Below are 17283 nucleotides of genomic sequence, written 5' to 3'. Positions count from 1 at the left end.
AGTTCGAGATATTCTGAAACGAGCAAGAAAATGTTCAGATCAAAATGGAAGACATTTCGAGCCGTTTTTGTAGTTATTTTTCTAATTATTTTGTTATTATGTTTTTTTGTTCATAATTGTTTCAAAATATACGATATCAACCTAATGCAACTCAATTCTCAATAAATAGAAACTGAAGTAGTATACAGCTATAAAAAGGAAAACCAATGTGAAAATGAATTACGAAGTAATGTTGAAATAATTATGGATTCAATATTTTTGATAATTCATTGTTGAAGGTAACTTCAAACCACTTTCAGATACCTATCCAAGTTCTTAAATTTGTGCATTAAAACTGTCTGCGCGAAAATTTGAAGTACACGTCTCAGTTGAGTTTTTGGTGGTGTTTCCGAGGATTCAAACGATTCACAATTTTTTGTTAACCCGGACCTGGATTTTCAAGGCGGTTATTGCATGATACGTTTGGGCTCTCAATTAGGAACATATTTGCCAAATATGAAGAAAATATACCGGGTGGTTCGTTTGATATGGCCTCAAAAAGAAACGGGCAAAACTCATAAAACACCCTGTACCTCGGCTACAAAGACAGTAAGACCCAATAAAAGGGGTATCTCCAGAACCACCTTGGTGCCACCTATGCACCTGTGATGTATTTTCGTTTTTGGGAAACGAAATACCCTGTATACTGTAAAATGGTCCAAATGTTGCTGCTGTGTTGATTTCGAAGAAAAGTAAAAAGATTATTGGTTCATTTTATCTAAAATTGTTCATTCTTCGTCTTTGAGAGAATTCTTGAATTTTTTATTTTGGAAAACTTGGGGGGAGGGTTTAATTACCCCCCATTTCTACGCCCTCGGAAGTTTTTTTCTTCTCGAGGCGCTTTCAGTGAGCTTCGGATTTCGGACTACAAATCTATTATTAAATGTATTAAACATAAAGTGCGAAAATCAGTTTGCGCACTAGTGACGTAAAATCCAATTATCTCACCCATGCAACGACACCAAATCAAAACGCCGTTGACTTTTCAACATATCGGTCACTTTTTCAACGTAAATTATCCGTCCGATAACGTTAAACTCAATTGGATTGTATCTAAAAGATTACGTCCGACCTTTGATTGAAAATTTTCGGTATCGTATCCGAGATTTGAAACAACATAAGAGGATGCAGTTCATGCCACAGTCGCTCCTATGGCATGTCAGGGGGCACACAGATGATCACACTCGAATATCGATGAAACGATAAGCGTCAAATCGACAAATGTTTTCTCCACGCGCGTATTTACGAGTAAAAAACCGGACAATATGGGCAAAATGAACAGTGCGTGCATAGTTTCAGTTTCTCTCTGGGATTCCCTGAAAATACACTTTTTCTCGTGCGTTTACGGGCTGTGGGTGCTTTCGAAGAGGTTGCTGAAGTACCTGTGGAATGGGAACCTGGAGTATTCCAGAGCCAATGTGCGCGATAGTCCTCCTAGCTGTTTGGAGGACTCGTCTATAGGTCAACATAAATATGTCAAATTGAAGGTTAGTCGATTTTTAGGTTATTCCCGATGTTCGTTCGGTGAGTCACGAAAAACACTTGGTTGATTGAATTTTTGATTTGGATGAGGCAGTGGCGTGGATGTGGGGGTATTTTAGAGATGGCTTGAGGTGGTTAGTTCTGTAATTTGCGATTTGTTCAGAACATAGAGTAATAAACTTAGATAGAGGTAGTATACGCAATTTTTACATGTGCCCAAACATGGTTAGATTACGTTGTCGGATTGTGATATATACCAGTGGAATAAATCCTTTAATTTTTCGAAAATTCGATCGAATGAAACAAAAAAACCGCTCCATGGATTGAATTGAAATTCTCTGGGTCTGTAAAACGCACACTCAACAAAGATGGTTTTTTGATATTTTCAATTCAGCGCTTGATTATCCAAAAAGCCTCCAAAAGCCCTTTTTTTTATCAACTTTTCAAATTAATGTAGAAAACGAAGAAAATTTTTTTCCGAAAATACCATAGCTACTTCTTGTAGAGAATTCATTCAAGATTTCAAAACATCCCCTAAATTTTCTGTGCAAACATTGATTGGTGAGATATTGATGGTTAAATACAAAAAGGTCCTTTTCAATTCAAAGTTCGATATTTCAGAGAGAAATGCTCGTATCGAAATTTTAAAAGAAGGATATTGAAGCTGAATGAACAAGTTATCTCATCCATATGGTGGTTAAGTTGGAGAAAAAATTCCCAAGTCTGTAGGCCAAAAATAAAAACTGAGAAAATTTCGCAGAAATTTTAGACACTGTATTCCTTAGGATTGAGCGGTACACGTTGCTTGAAAAATTTTGTCATCATGAGATCTTCAAACTATAAACTTCAAGCTTCAAAAAGCTTCTCTTCAAATTGAGATACGACCATTGTTATCGAAAATACATCCATTTGAAAAACCGCTTAAAATTTCGAATTTTATTTTGATCCTTTAATTTATACCCCTAGTGTATTTTTAAATCCATTATTTTACTATATCATAACGAATGTATATTATATTGAATTTAGTATATTTATTTGATCGATTCCCGATTAAATATGCAAATTTGAATATTTGGAATCCGATATTCTTCCTGATTGTCGAATTTATAATAAGCAGAATATTTATTATTTACTATATCTACCTGCTGAAATCCAAGGTTTGGCAACTTTTGCTCTCCTAGTGTCATCGGTTGTTTAACGTCATTTGCGCGCTTGAAGTTTGTTTTCTGAATTTCTGATATATTTAGGTATTTATTTCAATATATTTCGAGTTAATATGAAACGTTGATTCACTATGGGACATGAGAAGTGAGTTCTTTGTGGAGAAACTCGCGTATTGAGTGAAAAATCGTATCACTGATATGTTTTCATTTCCGCGCGCTCCATGTCAAATTTGATAGCTCATGTTGGGGACAAAATTTGCCTACTGAAAATGACATATGCTCCCTCTATCTATGTTTATTACTTTGAGGCACAGACAGACAGATTCAAAATTTGACTATTCATATAGGTACGATAATTTATTTCTTATTCTCTCTTTTCTTATTGAAAATCTACACCACTATCTTTTTTCTGGAAAAAAAGTTTCAATTCTGAAATCAACTTCGTGGAAAAAAAAGGTTGAATTTTTTTCTTACTAACTACAAAAATCCAAAGTACAAAAATTGACGTAGTGTATAATGCCCTCAGATGGCATTCAATTGAATATTTCTGAACGGCACTAGAATAATAAAAATTTTTTGTGAATACATATTTTTTATTGTTTAAGTATCTGATGAATTTTCTTTCTGAAATGTTCAATTAAATGCCAAATGAAAACGTTACAATACATTACATCAATTTTTGTAATTTTATTCATCACTAATTGGAAAAATTCAATAATTGATTTTTTTTTATTTTTGTGGATAGTATTTGCTTTGGACTCGATTTCCTCGAAAATATGGTACATTCTATGGTATAATTCAAGGAACCTTTTTTTATGACGCCCTGTTGATTTCAGAAATGTAACAATTTTTTCGAAAAAAAGACAGTGGTGTAGATTTTCGATAAAAAAAATCATCCTCGCACCCCTATATTTATGCCACTGGATAATTTTGTCAGGAGGCACTTACCTAATTCGAAACATTACATTATCAAGACTTCAATACCTAAAAATTAAAACAATGAATGTAATAATATAAGACTTATCAGTAAAACACTGTTTTTTTCAAACTTCAACACATTGTATCTCGAAAACGAAGCTTGTTAGGATATATGTCTATAGGAATTTTTTTTCATCAAAAGAGTTGTTCTATCCGACACCACCACTAGGTATTGCACTTAAATCTGGACCAGCCTGTATAGCAACGAAAATGACCAGTCCAAAGTCGAGTAGGTACATCAAATTTTCCTAGAAAAATTGAAAACTGGAACTTTCTCTGAAGGATCAACGATTAAACTGAAAAAATAACAAAAAATTCCATTCCGAACGCCGAATTTCCTTATCTTTTTCATTAGATTGAAGGAAAATCATAAATACGAAAAAACTTTTCGAAAATGTTTATGAAATTTGGTATGAAAATTCGGATTGGTCGTGAGTGGTTATATTGAAATTTAAGCCCTTTTGAATACACGAATATGCTTTGGTCATGTGCTCATTTGAAATTTGAGGGATATCTCAATATTTCTCGTTCTATTTTTCCGATTTTGATCAAATTTGGTTACGTAGCAATAGAAAAGTATTAAAATTGAAGAATATGTCCCTTAGTTATTTTGGAGCTAGAAAGGAAAATTAAACAGCCTGTATCTTTTGTGGAAAAATGGTAAATGAAACAAGTTTTTTTATGAGGGGAATCTCTGATTAAATTTGATCTACAACTTTAATACTACTCAGCCTGAATATCTGCATAATTAGAATTGTAGATTGATCCTCAGTAAATTGGGCTGTAGATATGAAGAAAATATTCATTATTTTCGAGTGAATCGACTTCGACTGATATTCAATAGGTATCTATTCAGAATTCACTGACGCCGATTAATATTTTATAATAAATAAACTTTGATTAATGAAATAAACACGTGAACTTGACATATTTGAGATTTGATTAGATATCAGGGATTCTGCAAATTTTTTGTGATTGTTTATTATTTCTACATCGATGGAACTTATATTCATTCGGCTTTTTTTTATTCCAAAATAATTCTTGAAAAAATTCCCTAGTTATTTTCCAAAAATTATAAAATATATTTAAGTATACGAATATAAAATAAAACGATAAATTATTTTTCATAGGGTTAATTTATTCAGATGGGGGGTACAGAAGATTTGATCTCAATGGAATTTGGTAGAAAAACCTTCAAGTTATTATTTTACAAATACCTGAAAACTGAATTTTAACCTAGACGATCTGTTGGTGTAACGATATCAAGTTTCTAGGTTTTCCGTTCAAGAGTTTTCGTACTTACGAACGGATATAATTGAATTTAAGGAGAAATTTATCATCAGTGTATCGATCCTTATCGGTTGAGACCATTTCTGACTCAAAATTCGAAAAATACAGATAATCTGACGTAGTGATCTGTATAAATGATAAATAAGTAATTTAGTGAGAAGGAATGTATTTAATAATAAAGGGTGTTTTTTTAGAGCTATAGAACTTTATATTGCAATAAAGCAACGATGGATTATTCGATTGACATGAATTTTTTTAATCCGCAAGATAATCTTGTGGCATTACATATTAAATATGATTTCTGGCATATGACCGTCACGGCTGGCTCGGATGTAGTCCAATCTGGACGTCCAATTTTCGATGACTTTTTCCAACATTTGTTGCCGTATATCTGCAATAACACGGTGAATGTTGTCTTCCAAATGGTCAAGGGTTTGTGGCTTATCCGCATAGACCAATGACTTTACATAGCCCCACAGAAGGTAGTCTAGCGGTGTTAAATCACAAGATCTTGGAGGCCAATTCACAGGTCCAAAACGTGAAATTAGGCGGTAACCAAACGTGCCTTTCAATAAATCGATTGTGGCACGAGCTGTGTGACATATTGCGCCGTCTTGTTGGAACCACAGCTCCTGGACATCATGGTTGTTCAATTCAGGAAAAAAAAAGTTAGTAATCATGGCTCTATACCCACCATTGACTGTAACGTTCTGGTCATCATCGTTTTTGTAGAAGTACGGACCAATGATTCCACCAGACCATAAAGCGCACCAAACAGTGAGTTTTTCTGGATGTAACGGTGTTTCGACATACACTTGAGGATTAGCTTCACTCCAAATGCGGCAGTTGTGTTTGTTGACGTAGCCATTCAACCAGAAGTGCGCTTCATCGCTAAACAAAATTCGCTTATGAAAATCGGGAACAACGGCAATCTCATTTTGGGCCCATTCGACAAATCTACGCCTTACTTGATGATCGTTTGGCTTCAATTCTTGCACGAGTTGGATTTTGTAAGCACGCAAACCAAGATCCTTCCGCAAAATCTTCCATAAAGTGGATGGACACAGATCCAATTCTTGTGCTCGATGGCGGATTGACTCATTCGGGTCTTCCTCAATGCTACGCTCTACAGCAGCAATAGCTTCTTCTGTACGCACCGTACGGCGTCTCTGGGGATGCGAGTTATCAATAAGAGTAAACGTGGTGCGAAAACGTTCCATGGTTAATCGAATTAACTGCTCTGATGGACGATTTTGTCGACGATAAAACGGACGTAGTGCGCGATACGTATTCCGCACAGAACCATTATTTTCGAAATAAAATTGCATTATTTGCAAGCGTTGTTCAGGCGTGAGTCTATTCATGATGAATTGCCAAACCAAACTAAGAATAAATCACTTGACAGCTGTTAAATCGGTCGCCATCTTGAACAGTAATGCCAACTTAAAGTTATATACCTCGAAAAAAAAACACCCGTTATAAATGAGAAATTAGTAATTTAGTAAGAAGGAATGTATTTAATAATAGTTTTCATTGTGAATAATGGTTCCCTTTTCATTGAAATTGAATTCGCAATAAATTTTTCAAAATTTTTATACTTATGTTTTATTCATTTTTTAATTAGTGTGAAATTGATATTCAATGCGTTCAAGCATTTATTGACCTCTAACAAATCTCCACTACAAATAATTATCGATTATAGCGAATGATTTGTCTCTAGTCTGGACTATGAACCTTTTTACGAACATATCTACTGTAAAATTTCCGTAAACAAAACATAGACATAATAATCTGTCTGAATAACAATGGGATATTCTCCATATGAATTTTTCCAATTCTCTCCGATAAAAGATTATCACATTCGCATAAGATGAACATAACATAGCAAAAATTTTCGAATATAATATCCAATTTTACGAATAACTCATATTCAGTTATAATATCACAAGAGCATAGACAATATCCGATTCACGAGACATAGTTCGCGAAACATCACGAGAGCGCAGCTCGAGCTGTATTTCGCGAATTACGTCGAGTGAAGAGGTTCGTAAAGGGTGTTTTTTTAGAGCTATAGAACTTTAAATTGCAATAAAACAACTATGGATTATTCGATTGACATGAATTTTATTTATCCGCAAGATAATCTTGTGGCATTACATTTTAAATATGATTTCTGGCATATGACCTCCACGGCTGGCTCGGATGTAGTCCAATCTGAACGTCCAGTTTTCGATGACTTTTTCAAACATTTGTTGCCGTATATCGGCAATAACACGGCGAATGTTGTCTTCCAAATGGTCAAGGGTTTGTGGCTTATCCGCATAGACCAATGACTTCACATAGCCCCACAGAAAGTAGTCATTCTACTAACTCCTAAGATTAATTTCTGTTACAACAACAAGTATGAAACATTAACCATTAAAATAAGAAGTTGATGAAGATAAAATTATAATATTGTTCCAATGGAACAAGACCGTAAATACGCAGTGGGTTATGGAAAATATTACGAATTACCATCAAGAATTAATGATTTTTTTTTCATATTCATCCTTCAATAACTCGATAGTAGCGTTAATTGCACACATATTCATAAATAAATTCGATAACAATCGAAGATTACGATCTGTTTACTAATTTCATACAAACATTACACGAAATGCCAAATTTAGCTCCTAATATGATAACGTATTGACTTTCATGATGTGATTTGTTCAATTTTGTTGTTAAATTCACTGAAACACATCGTGATGAGCTTAATTGAAAACCCGATATGAAATAAATGTTGAAATTCAATCGCTTTTGGAATAATAAACTGCATCTAAAATAATTAACAGTGTTTATGGGTAAACAATGGTGTTCCTAAGTGAGAAAATAAGGATTTAAATCAGTGGAGTCATGGGCGTAGCTGAAAGTTTTAACCTCATTTGTTTTTCTTCGGGAAACTTTCAGAAAAATACCTATCCAAATGATTTTCCAATGCGAGGTTTCATTTTGATATCAAGAAAAATGAGTATATGCTTCAATCTGGTTCTCTTATAGGTGGACTTACGTCCGGTTTCTGAAAGGCCAATCAACGTAAAATTCAACTTAACAGCTGTCAATTCTATAGTCAAGCGTCATTTGGGTTGATGAAACTAAGGTTAACTCCTTATTTGAACATTCTACCAGTTAACACAGTAGTCAATACACGTAAATTCGCTCTATTAGTGTGACGTCACACACCGCCATTTTTGGTTCTCCTGTCAGTGTTCGGAATCCAAACAAATAAATTATCATTCAAATTAGTACGTTGTCGTTGTAGAAATTGGCTTATTTTCATAAATAAGAGTATTTGAGAAACGATTTCAGTATTAATTGATAGACAGAAGGAACGATGTTAATACCAGTAAGTTTGAATCCTGTAAACTACCCCAGATTTTGTAAAAAGCCGTGTTTATTAGTTGAACTTCAAGTTCGAACTTACTGGCATTAATCTCGTTCCTTCTGTCTATCAATTAATAGCAAAATGGTTCTTTAAATAATTTTATTTATCAAAATAAGCCAATTTCTTCAACGACAACGTACTAATTTGAATGAAAATTGGTTTGTTTGGATTCCGAACACTGACAGGAGAACTAAAATGGCGGTGTTTGACGTCACCACTAATAAAGCGTATTGAACATCAAGCGTTATTTTGGGTTTCTGAAACGCATTTTAATTTTTCTTAGTTAAAAGCTCCAGATAACATTGTTTTGACATCGCTGTATAGTTGAATGTTATATTGGTTGGAAGCTGTCATCTTTTTACATATGACAAGTAAAAACTGCGCTACTATTAAAATGGAACGATACACGCTTCAACAATGCATTGAACTCTTGAAAGTTAGCTTTCTTTCTCTTTCCCAAATATAGATATGAAGCACAGCGCTCCTGTACATTTAGTTTTGTTCTTGTAATATGATTATGTAATTGTGTTTAGGAAAATAACTATGTGTTGGATTTCTGTATTTTATTGATTATATTGATTATACAACTCATATTCTGATGAACCAATAGAATCCGTAAATTTTCCATATTTACGGCGTATTGATAAGTGAATATACTACTTGACGACGTGGTATAATCGTTTTGCTGTTTTGCCTCCTGCCATATTTTGATCAATTTCATAGTAACATTCTTGGACGTTCGCCAAAAAATAAAAGTCAACCTCAGTGAAATTATCAAAATGCAGTGCTTTAACTTTAAGTTGGCATTACTGTTCAAGATGGCGACCGATTTAACAGCTGTCAAGTGATTTATTCTCAGTTTGGTTTGGCAATTCATCATGAATAGACTCACGCCTGAACAACGCTTGCAAATAGTGCAATTTTATAATGTGCCGTTGTTCCCGATTTTCATAAGCGAATTTTGTTTAGCGATGAAGCGCACTTCTGGTTGAATGGCTACGTCAACAAACAAAACTGCCGCATTTGGAGTGGAGCTAATCCTCAAGTATATGTCGAAACACCGTTACATCCTGAAAAACTGACTGTTTGGTGCGCTTTATGGGCTGGTGGAATCATTGGTCCGTACTTCTTCAAAAACGATGATGACCAGAACGTTACAGTCAATGGTGATCGGTATAGAGCTATGATTACTAAGTTTTTTATTCCTGAATTGAACAACCATGATGTCCAGGAGTTGTGGTTCCAACAAGACGGCGCAACATGTCACACAGCTCGTGCCACAATCGATTTATTGAAAGACACGTTTGGTGACCTCCTAATTACACGTTTTGGACCTGTGAATTGGCCTCCATCATCTTGTGATTTAACACCGCTAGACTACTTTCTTTGGGGCTATGTAAAGTCATTGGTCTATGCGGATAAGCCACAAACCCTTGACCATTTGGAAGACAACATTCGCCGTGTTATTGCCGATATACGGCCACAAATGTTGGAAAAAGTCATCGAAAATTGGACGTCCAGATTGGACTACATCCGAGCCAACCGTGGAGGTCATATGCCAGAAATCATATTTAAAATGTAATGCCACAAGATTATCTTGCGGATAAATAGAATTCATGTCAATCGAATAATCCATCGTTGTTTTATTGCGATTTAAAGTTCTATAGCTCTAAAAAAAACACCCTTTATATTAATTTTTTTTTCCACAGGGTATAAAAATTCACTACGTAGAAGCCGGAGAAAGAAACAACCCACTACTTCTACTTCTTCATGGTTTCCCCGATTTTTGGCTGGGATGGCGACATCAGATACCGGTGTTGGCAGAAGACTACAGAGTGGTAGCCATGGATCTCAAGGGGTTCGGGGATTCGGACAAACCACAGTGGCGGAGCGGTTATCGTGTAGACGTGATTTTGGAAGAACTGAAGCAGTTGATCTCAGCATTAGGAGCCACAAATTGTACCATCGTTGGTCACGATCTTGGCGCCCTTATTGGTTGGTTAGTTGACATTTTTCTATTATTCCATCTTCACTAATAAAGCCTTGAGACTTTAGATTTTTTTTGAAGAATCGAAAAACCGCTGGGTATAGCTCAGAAACCGTCCACTTTTAACCCCTTATTGACTTCATTTATGAATGAATGACTCCTTCAAAGGAATACGTCCAATTTCCAACATTTTATAAAACAATGATAAATTACCCTCATTTCACAATTTTCAATAGTGTAAGAACTTTTTTCTTATTAAAATAGTTATTTCAGGAGTTTTAATGAATTCCAAGGACAAAATTTAGTTTTAATAGACAATCTTTTTTGTTTTTATATGTACCTAAACCATAAAAATTTCTATAAGAAATAAAATCAATCTTTTGTCCTTTTTCAAAAATTTCTTATTGAACTACATAGGCTTACAACTTTGCTTCCGCCTTTTTTTCCGAGATTCAAGACTTTATTTAAAAAAACTGGTTATACATTTATGATTCAAAGTATTGTCCATCGCTGGCCACTACTATCTCTCATCTTTCGGGCAGTGTACGAATCTCGCATTGAAAAAACTGGTCATCTTTTGAAGCGATTCACGAATCGATCCAATTTTTTACATCTTACCGGAAGTGCTGGTCAGCCAGGCCATGTGCCATTGATCGAAACAAATGATAGTACGAGGGAGCATACGTCGGGTGGGATGGAACTTCCCATTTCAACGTTTCCAAGTATGTCTTGATCACTTTCGCAAGATGGGGTCGAGCATTGTCATGCTGTAGAATCAGTTTATCATGTCTCTCGTTGTATTGCTGCCGTTTGTCTTTCAATACTTGGCTCTAACGCATAAATTGCGTTCGATAACGATCGCCTGCGATTGTTTCGGTCGGTTTCAACAACTCATAATACACTACGCCGAGCTGGTCCCACCAAATACTGAGCATCACCTTGGAACCGTGAATATTCGGTTAGGCTGTCGACGTGGAAGCATGGCCAGAATATCCCCATGATTTTATGTGCTTGGGATTAATCTTACTGAACCCATTTTTCGTCTCCAGTCACAATGCGAAGCAGAAATCCCGTCTTTGCCTTTCAAGCAGATGTTCACAATCAAACAAACGCCGTTCACATCTCTCCACTTCAACTCGTACGACACCCAATTTCCTTGTTTCTGAAGCATTTCCATAACTTTCAGGTGTTTTGAAATGGCTTGTTGCGTCACTCCCAATGATCCTGCCAATTATTGTTGCGTTTGACACGAGCCTTGATGAAGTAATGCCTCCAATTCTGCTTCTTCGAAAACCTTCTCTCTCCCTCTGCCATGCTGGTCTTCGACGTCAAAATCACCGTTCTTGAACTGTTGAAACCACTCTCAGAACGTTCTTTCACTAATAGCAACCTCATCATAGGTATTTCAGAGCATTCGATGAGCCTCAGCCGCAGTTTCCTTCATATTAAAGCAGAAAATTGAAATCTCCCACAATTGACGAGAAATTGGCTCGCAAGCTGTCATGTTTAAACAAGAATAACTTTATGATGCAGACACAAATCGACTAATATTTCGATGGCGTGATGTTTACAAATACTTAACCTTCTTGTATGACATCTACGATCTATTTATTCCGACTACCACTTACCGCTACAGCCATCTATTGCAAAACGGAGGAAGCAAAGTTGTACACCTAGTTCAAAGCCATTCTGAGATCTCCTCACTAGAACGAATTTGGGACAATCGATACAATATTTTTTACCGCAGCCCTAGCACTTATATTTAATCCTGCTGCTAGATATTCTTTAAAAATTGTTTTACTTTGACTATTTTAGGCTAATTTGCGTTAGAAGGGTAAATAATTTTCTCTATTTCAGTATCGTAATGAGATCATTACAGTTCTAAAAACAGTGCTGTAATGAACTCATCGTTTTCAGTTATATTTTTCGTTTTGTGGTTGTCTTTACTGACTTCTAATCCTATCAAATTTCAACAAACGTCAATAATTGTCAATATAATATAATTTGGATATAGTGGAATGATTTGCAACATTATTCGCAATTTCTCTTAAATCTGGTGGTTTTAAATCGATTTGGTCAGATATAATTCACGAATTTAATGCGTAATTGTAAATTATTTAAAAATTTGAAACGTACAATTCATATTCAAATTCCGTAATCTGTCAATTTTCGTAACAGTCACACCAACTGCCAAGATACAATACAAAAGTCACTAGGATATAAAGGGTGTTTTTTTTAGAGCTATAGAACTTTAAATTGCAATAAAACAACGATGGATTATTCGATTGTCATGAATTTTATTTATCCGCAAGATAATCTTGTGGCATTACATTTTAAATATGATTTCTGGCATATGACCGCCATGGCTGGCTCGGATGTAGTCCAATCTGGACGTCCAATTTTCGATGACTTTTTCCAACATTTGTGGCCGTATATCGGCAATAACACGGCAAATGTTGTCTTCCAAATGGTCAAGGGTTTGTGGCTTATCCGCATAGACCAATGATTTTACATAGCCCCACAGAAAGTAGTCTAGCGGTGTTAAATCACAAGATCTTGGAGGCCAATTCACTGGTCCAAAACGTGAAATTAGTCGGTCACCAAACGTGTCTTTCAATAAATCGATTGTGGCACGAGCTGTGTGACATGTTGCGCTGTCTTGTTGGAACCACAGCTCCTGGACATCATGGTTGTTCAATTCAGGAATGAAAAAGTTACTAATCATGGCTCTATACCGATCACCATTGACCGTTACATTCTGGCCATCATCGTTCTTGAAGAAGTACGGACCATGATTCCACCAGCCCATAAAGCGCACCAAACGGTCAGTTTTTCTGGATGTAACGGTGTTTCGACATACACTTGAGGATTAGCTTCACTTCAAATGCGGCAGTTTTGTTTGTTGACGTAGCCATTCAACCAGAAGTGCGCTTCATCGCTAAACAAAATAAAATCTAAATTTTTCATTGAATTTTGACAATTTTTCACAAAATTTTACTGAAATAGAGAAAATATCGTCTAATACTCGTTGTAGAAGGCAATTCCAACACTATTGCGTTCGAAAACTCGCTCTTCGTCGCTCGTTTTCGAATTTCGCATTCGTGTTGGAATAAGAGCCTATTCTGCAACTTATTTTAGAATATACTAGTATATTGCTTTACTTCATTTTCAGGTATTTCGTCTACAAAAACCCCACGCTGGTCACCAAATTCATCTCGATCTCTTGTCCCCACCCCAACATGTTCTGGAACACGTCCTCCAACCAATGGCTGAACTGCGTCCAGTTGCCGTATCTACCAGAAATCGACGCTCTAAAGCACGACGTCCGCATCATAAGCGAGTATCACAAATACCTACCAGAGAACTACCTCGAGGCCTACAAGTACACCTTCTCCAGAAAGGAAGACTGGACAGGTCCCATCAACTACTACAGGAACCTACCCTTCAACAAGATATCAGAAGACAACAACGAATCTCTAGAAGTCTACACGGTTCTCATAACCGGAAGCAATGATAAGATGTTGGGCCTTGAGGCCGTCGTAAAGTCTTCGGACTACTGCGAGAAGGTACGGGTGAAGATTGTAGATGGCGCTGGACACTTCCCCCACCAAGAGAAGCCAGAGGCGTTCAACGAAGTGCTGCTCAAGTTCCTGAGGAAGAAGAGGAAGCTGAACAAGACGCCATCCCAAAGACTGATGGAGAAGATGTACGGGGCTGTGTCTTCGACTGTTAAATTAGGGAATTCCGTCTTGGATTCCGTTCAGAAGAGATCTGGCGTTGTTGCCGTGCCATCCATAGAGAAATCTAAGGGGTTTGTGTGAAGAAGGTGGGGTGGTTTGTTTGATTTTATATGCCCAGTGAGTGATTTGATTCGTCAGATCTAATGTTAAGATTTTGCTATTGTATGAGTTTTATGTTTATTAACTATTTCTATATCTTTATTATAAGTGTATTTCTTTTACTTTTATTTGTTTTATTGGTTCTATGTCCTTTTTGTATCGAATTTCAGGTATTACTAGTGATATAAGTGTTGTAACCAGAAACAATATCTTTCTTTTCATAGTGCCAATCTTCTAGTGAAGATTGGCAATAACCATGGCGAATTCATAGCTCTTTTGGGCGTTGTGAAGCAAAGTTTGGACATTCACCCCTGCCCAGTCTGCTATATTCTTCTTCCAGGCTTGTTGTCTTCTTCCTGGTCTTTGTTTTGTCTCTATTTTGACCTTTATGATTTAATTGGAGCAATTGATACTGAGCGCCCCTAAGAAGTAAGCAGCTCTCTAGCTGCACTGTCTAGCACCCTCTCTTCCGACACTTTATCTGTCCACAAAAACTTGAGCATTCTGCAAAAGACCCACATTTCACATGCTTCGATTAGCACCAGAGTTGTCAACTTGACTGTCCAGGCTTCAATTCGTATTTAAGAACAGAGTGTTAATAGAATTTAACCATTCGATGGCGTAGTCTTATGTCCAAGGCTGCGTTACTTAGAAGTCTCTTCATTCGCTCAAGTGCTGATCTAGGCTTCTTCTTGACCTTATTTCGATGTTTGGGTCTAGACTCTAGACTATCAGATATTCGTCATCCTGAGTATTTTGTTCACTTGTTCTAGGTCTTAAACAATGTTGGCTCTAAATATGACTGTATCGTTAGCATATTATATGTTGTTCAGTATCTCCCCGTTAACCCTAATACTCCCTTCGATCTTCATCATTGCTTCTTTGAAACTTTCTTTAGAGTATATATTGAAAAGGAGTTGGAAGAGAATAATATCAGCCTGACTCCTATCTGAATTTCATTTTTTTTCGATATGAGAAAAAATTCTTTCCAATTGATTTTTAGATTTTAGGGTATCGCGTTTTCGTGGGGATTATTAAAACACTGATGGACGACAGACGAGAACTTTATTGTAATACAGCACTTGAAAACATCCTTGAATACTATACTAACTTAATTGGTCATCACCTCGCATCTTACTCCACTGTTCTCTCACTTTTTCCAGTTTTAAACCTGGGTTACAAAAATAAAATCATATTGTACACCGTAAATTTCTTCTTCCTTTTCTTATTCTCTAAGTTTTATGCTTGCGCAATGGTATCATGGTACCTGCGCACTAATTGGGGTAGGGAAATGATATTCTCTATTGTATTTGTCTGAGAACCTTATGAATGAGAAAGTTATATGCACAAATACCACGAAAGTCTTTTGTTACAATAATGCAGGTACATTTATATCAAGTATTATGACGACAAATTCGGCTAGACAAATACATTATGTCTAATTGCTTTTTGTCGCCAAAGACAATGAGAATAGTACCCAAAAATGAAACAATAAAATCTGAAAGAATATGTAACCCAAAAACTGATGACCTTTATCTGTTTGACAATCTCTGAGCTGAGCCATGTCAGTCAAGCTCTTGGGTGTCCTAGGAGTTTCGTGGTAGCATAAAACATCTGGCTTGAGTGGCTCTACTAAGAGTGACAGAGAATAGTGTTATTGAAGAAAAAGAACAAGCCAATAAACATCAAGGGTTAAACTTGCTTTACATGAAACCTTTAGTGAGTTAGAAACGCCACATGGTTCAGCAAAAAAAGCTGAATGTACCTTCTACAAGTACAATACCGCCCGATAAGCTTACAAGTACAATACCTCCCAATAAGCTTACAAGTACAAAGAACCAGAGGCGTTCAAAGATGTGCTGCTCAAGTTCTTGAGGAAGAAGAGGAAGCTAAACAAGACATCATCCCAAAGATTGATGTAGAAGATGAGAAACAGATAAAGGTTCTCATCTTTGGAATGACATCTTGTTGATTTTGCAGAATTTTTCAAATACAAGCAGAACCGTAAACAGATGAAGGATCTTTTATTACGAAAATCTTAGTTTGAATATGTGCAATAATCACAAAAATTTCAAGGAGATCCTTTCATTAGAGCCCCTCATCCAGTGATGTGGTGTCCAGGGAAGCAATTTGCACGTTGTTGAACGAGCGACCAAATGTTCCTCATTTTTCTCTTCAAAAGTAAAAACTCTAATCGGATCCAATGTGAATTTAGTGTATTAGAATAACCACACAAAGTTTTATGCTTTAAATAAGTAGGTAGAAATGTAGTTTTCGCCGTGTTGATTTCGTTTTTTGATCAATTCCAGAATTCTATTCAAATTCCATTCAAAAACAAATAAAAGGATTTTTTTGGTGAGATATAATTGTTGAAATTGATTAGTACCCTTTGTACGATGATCAAAAAAAAAATTTCTTTTCAGAGGTATAAAAATGGAAAAAAGATATGGCAGCGGTGGGATTCGAACCCACGCCTCCGAAGAGACTGGTGCCTTAAACCAGCGCCTTAGACCGCTCGGCCACGCTACCTTGATGACAAATGCGGTATTTATGTAGGAATTATCACGCTCCTGCTCTATTGGACAATATTATGTATCCAATATTATCACGAATATTCAATTTCATTTAAGAGCAGTATGTACTGCCAGCACTTCACGATATAAGAATAAAATTTACCAAATTGAATTTCATATCTAACGAATTATTTAAAATAGAATATTCTGAATCTCTTATATTTTGCCTTGAAAATTCATCGATCCGAATCTCAGAAATATTTATACTTCAAAATCGGTTCCTAGCTTGTGACCTCGATCTATGAATATCATACTTTAAAAATCCGAATCAAATCTTCGAAAAGATATACTGTGGCTAGTATATTTATAGCAATATGTTGTCAATTTTAAAATTGTGTTTCTGCCAAGTCGTCAAGATTTTTTTTTAATTTGATCTACGCCCTTGTAGATGAGTGCATCATTTAAAACAGTTTTTTCCGAGCTATTCGATTTTGATAACAAACTCAGAAAAATAAAACTTGAGGTAAAAAACGATCACCAAAAAAAAGAATTATAAATGAATCAAAAT

At 35.9% G+C, this 17283-nt stretch overlaps 1 protein-coding gene and 1 non-coding gene across 2 annotated transcripts; one reads left to right on the top strand and one right to left on the bottom strand.

Moving 5' to 3' along the window:
* Window positions 1-1031: 1031 nt before the first annotated feature.
* LOC123687293 (epoxide hydrolase 4-like) lies at window positions 1032-14324 on the top strand. Its single transcript, XM_045627028.1, has 3 exons — window positions 1032-1526; window positions 10086-10375; window positions 13536-14324. The coding sequence occupies exons 1-3, from the start codon at window positions 1305-1307 to the stop codon at window positions 14182-14184; spliced, it is 1161 nt and encodes a 386-aa protein (XP_045482984.1). The 5' UTR covers window positions 1032-1304; the 3' UTR covers window positions 14185-14324.
* Window positions 14325-16649: 2325 nt separating this feature from the next.
* On the bottom strand, window positions 16650-16731 carry Trnal-aag. Its single transcript has one exon. It is a non-coding gene; the product is annotated as a tRNA-Leu (tRNA).
* Between the last annotated feature and the right edge of the window lie 552 nt (window positions 16732-17283).

The sequence above is a fragment of the Harmonia axyridis genome, chromosome 1, assembly GCF_914767665.1.
Source record: "Harmonia axyridis chromosome 1, icHarAxyr1.1, whole genome shotgun sequence".
NCBI lineage: Eukaryota > Metazoa > Arthropoda > Insecta > Coleoptera > Coccinellidae > Harmonia > Harmonia axyridis.
This window is presented reverse-complemented; position numbering and strand designations above follow the sequence as displayed.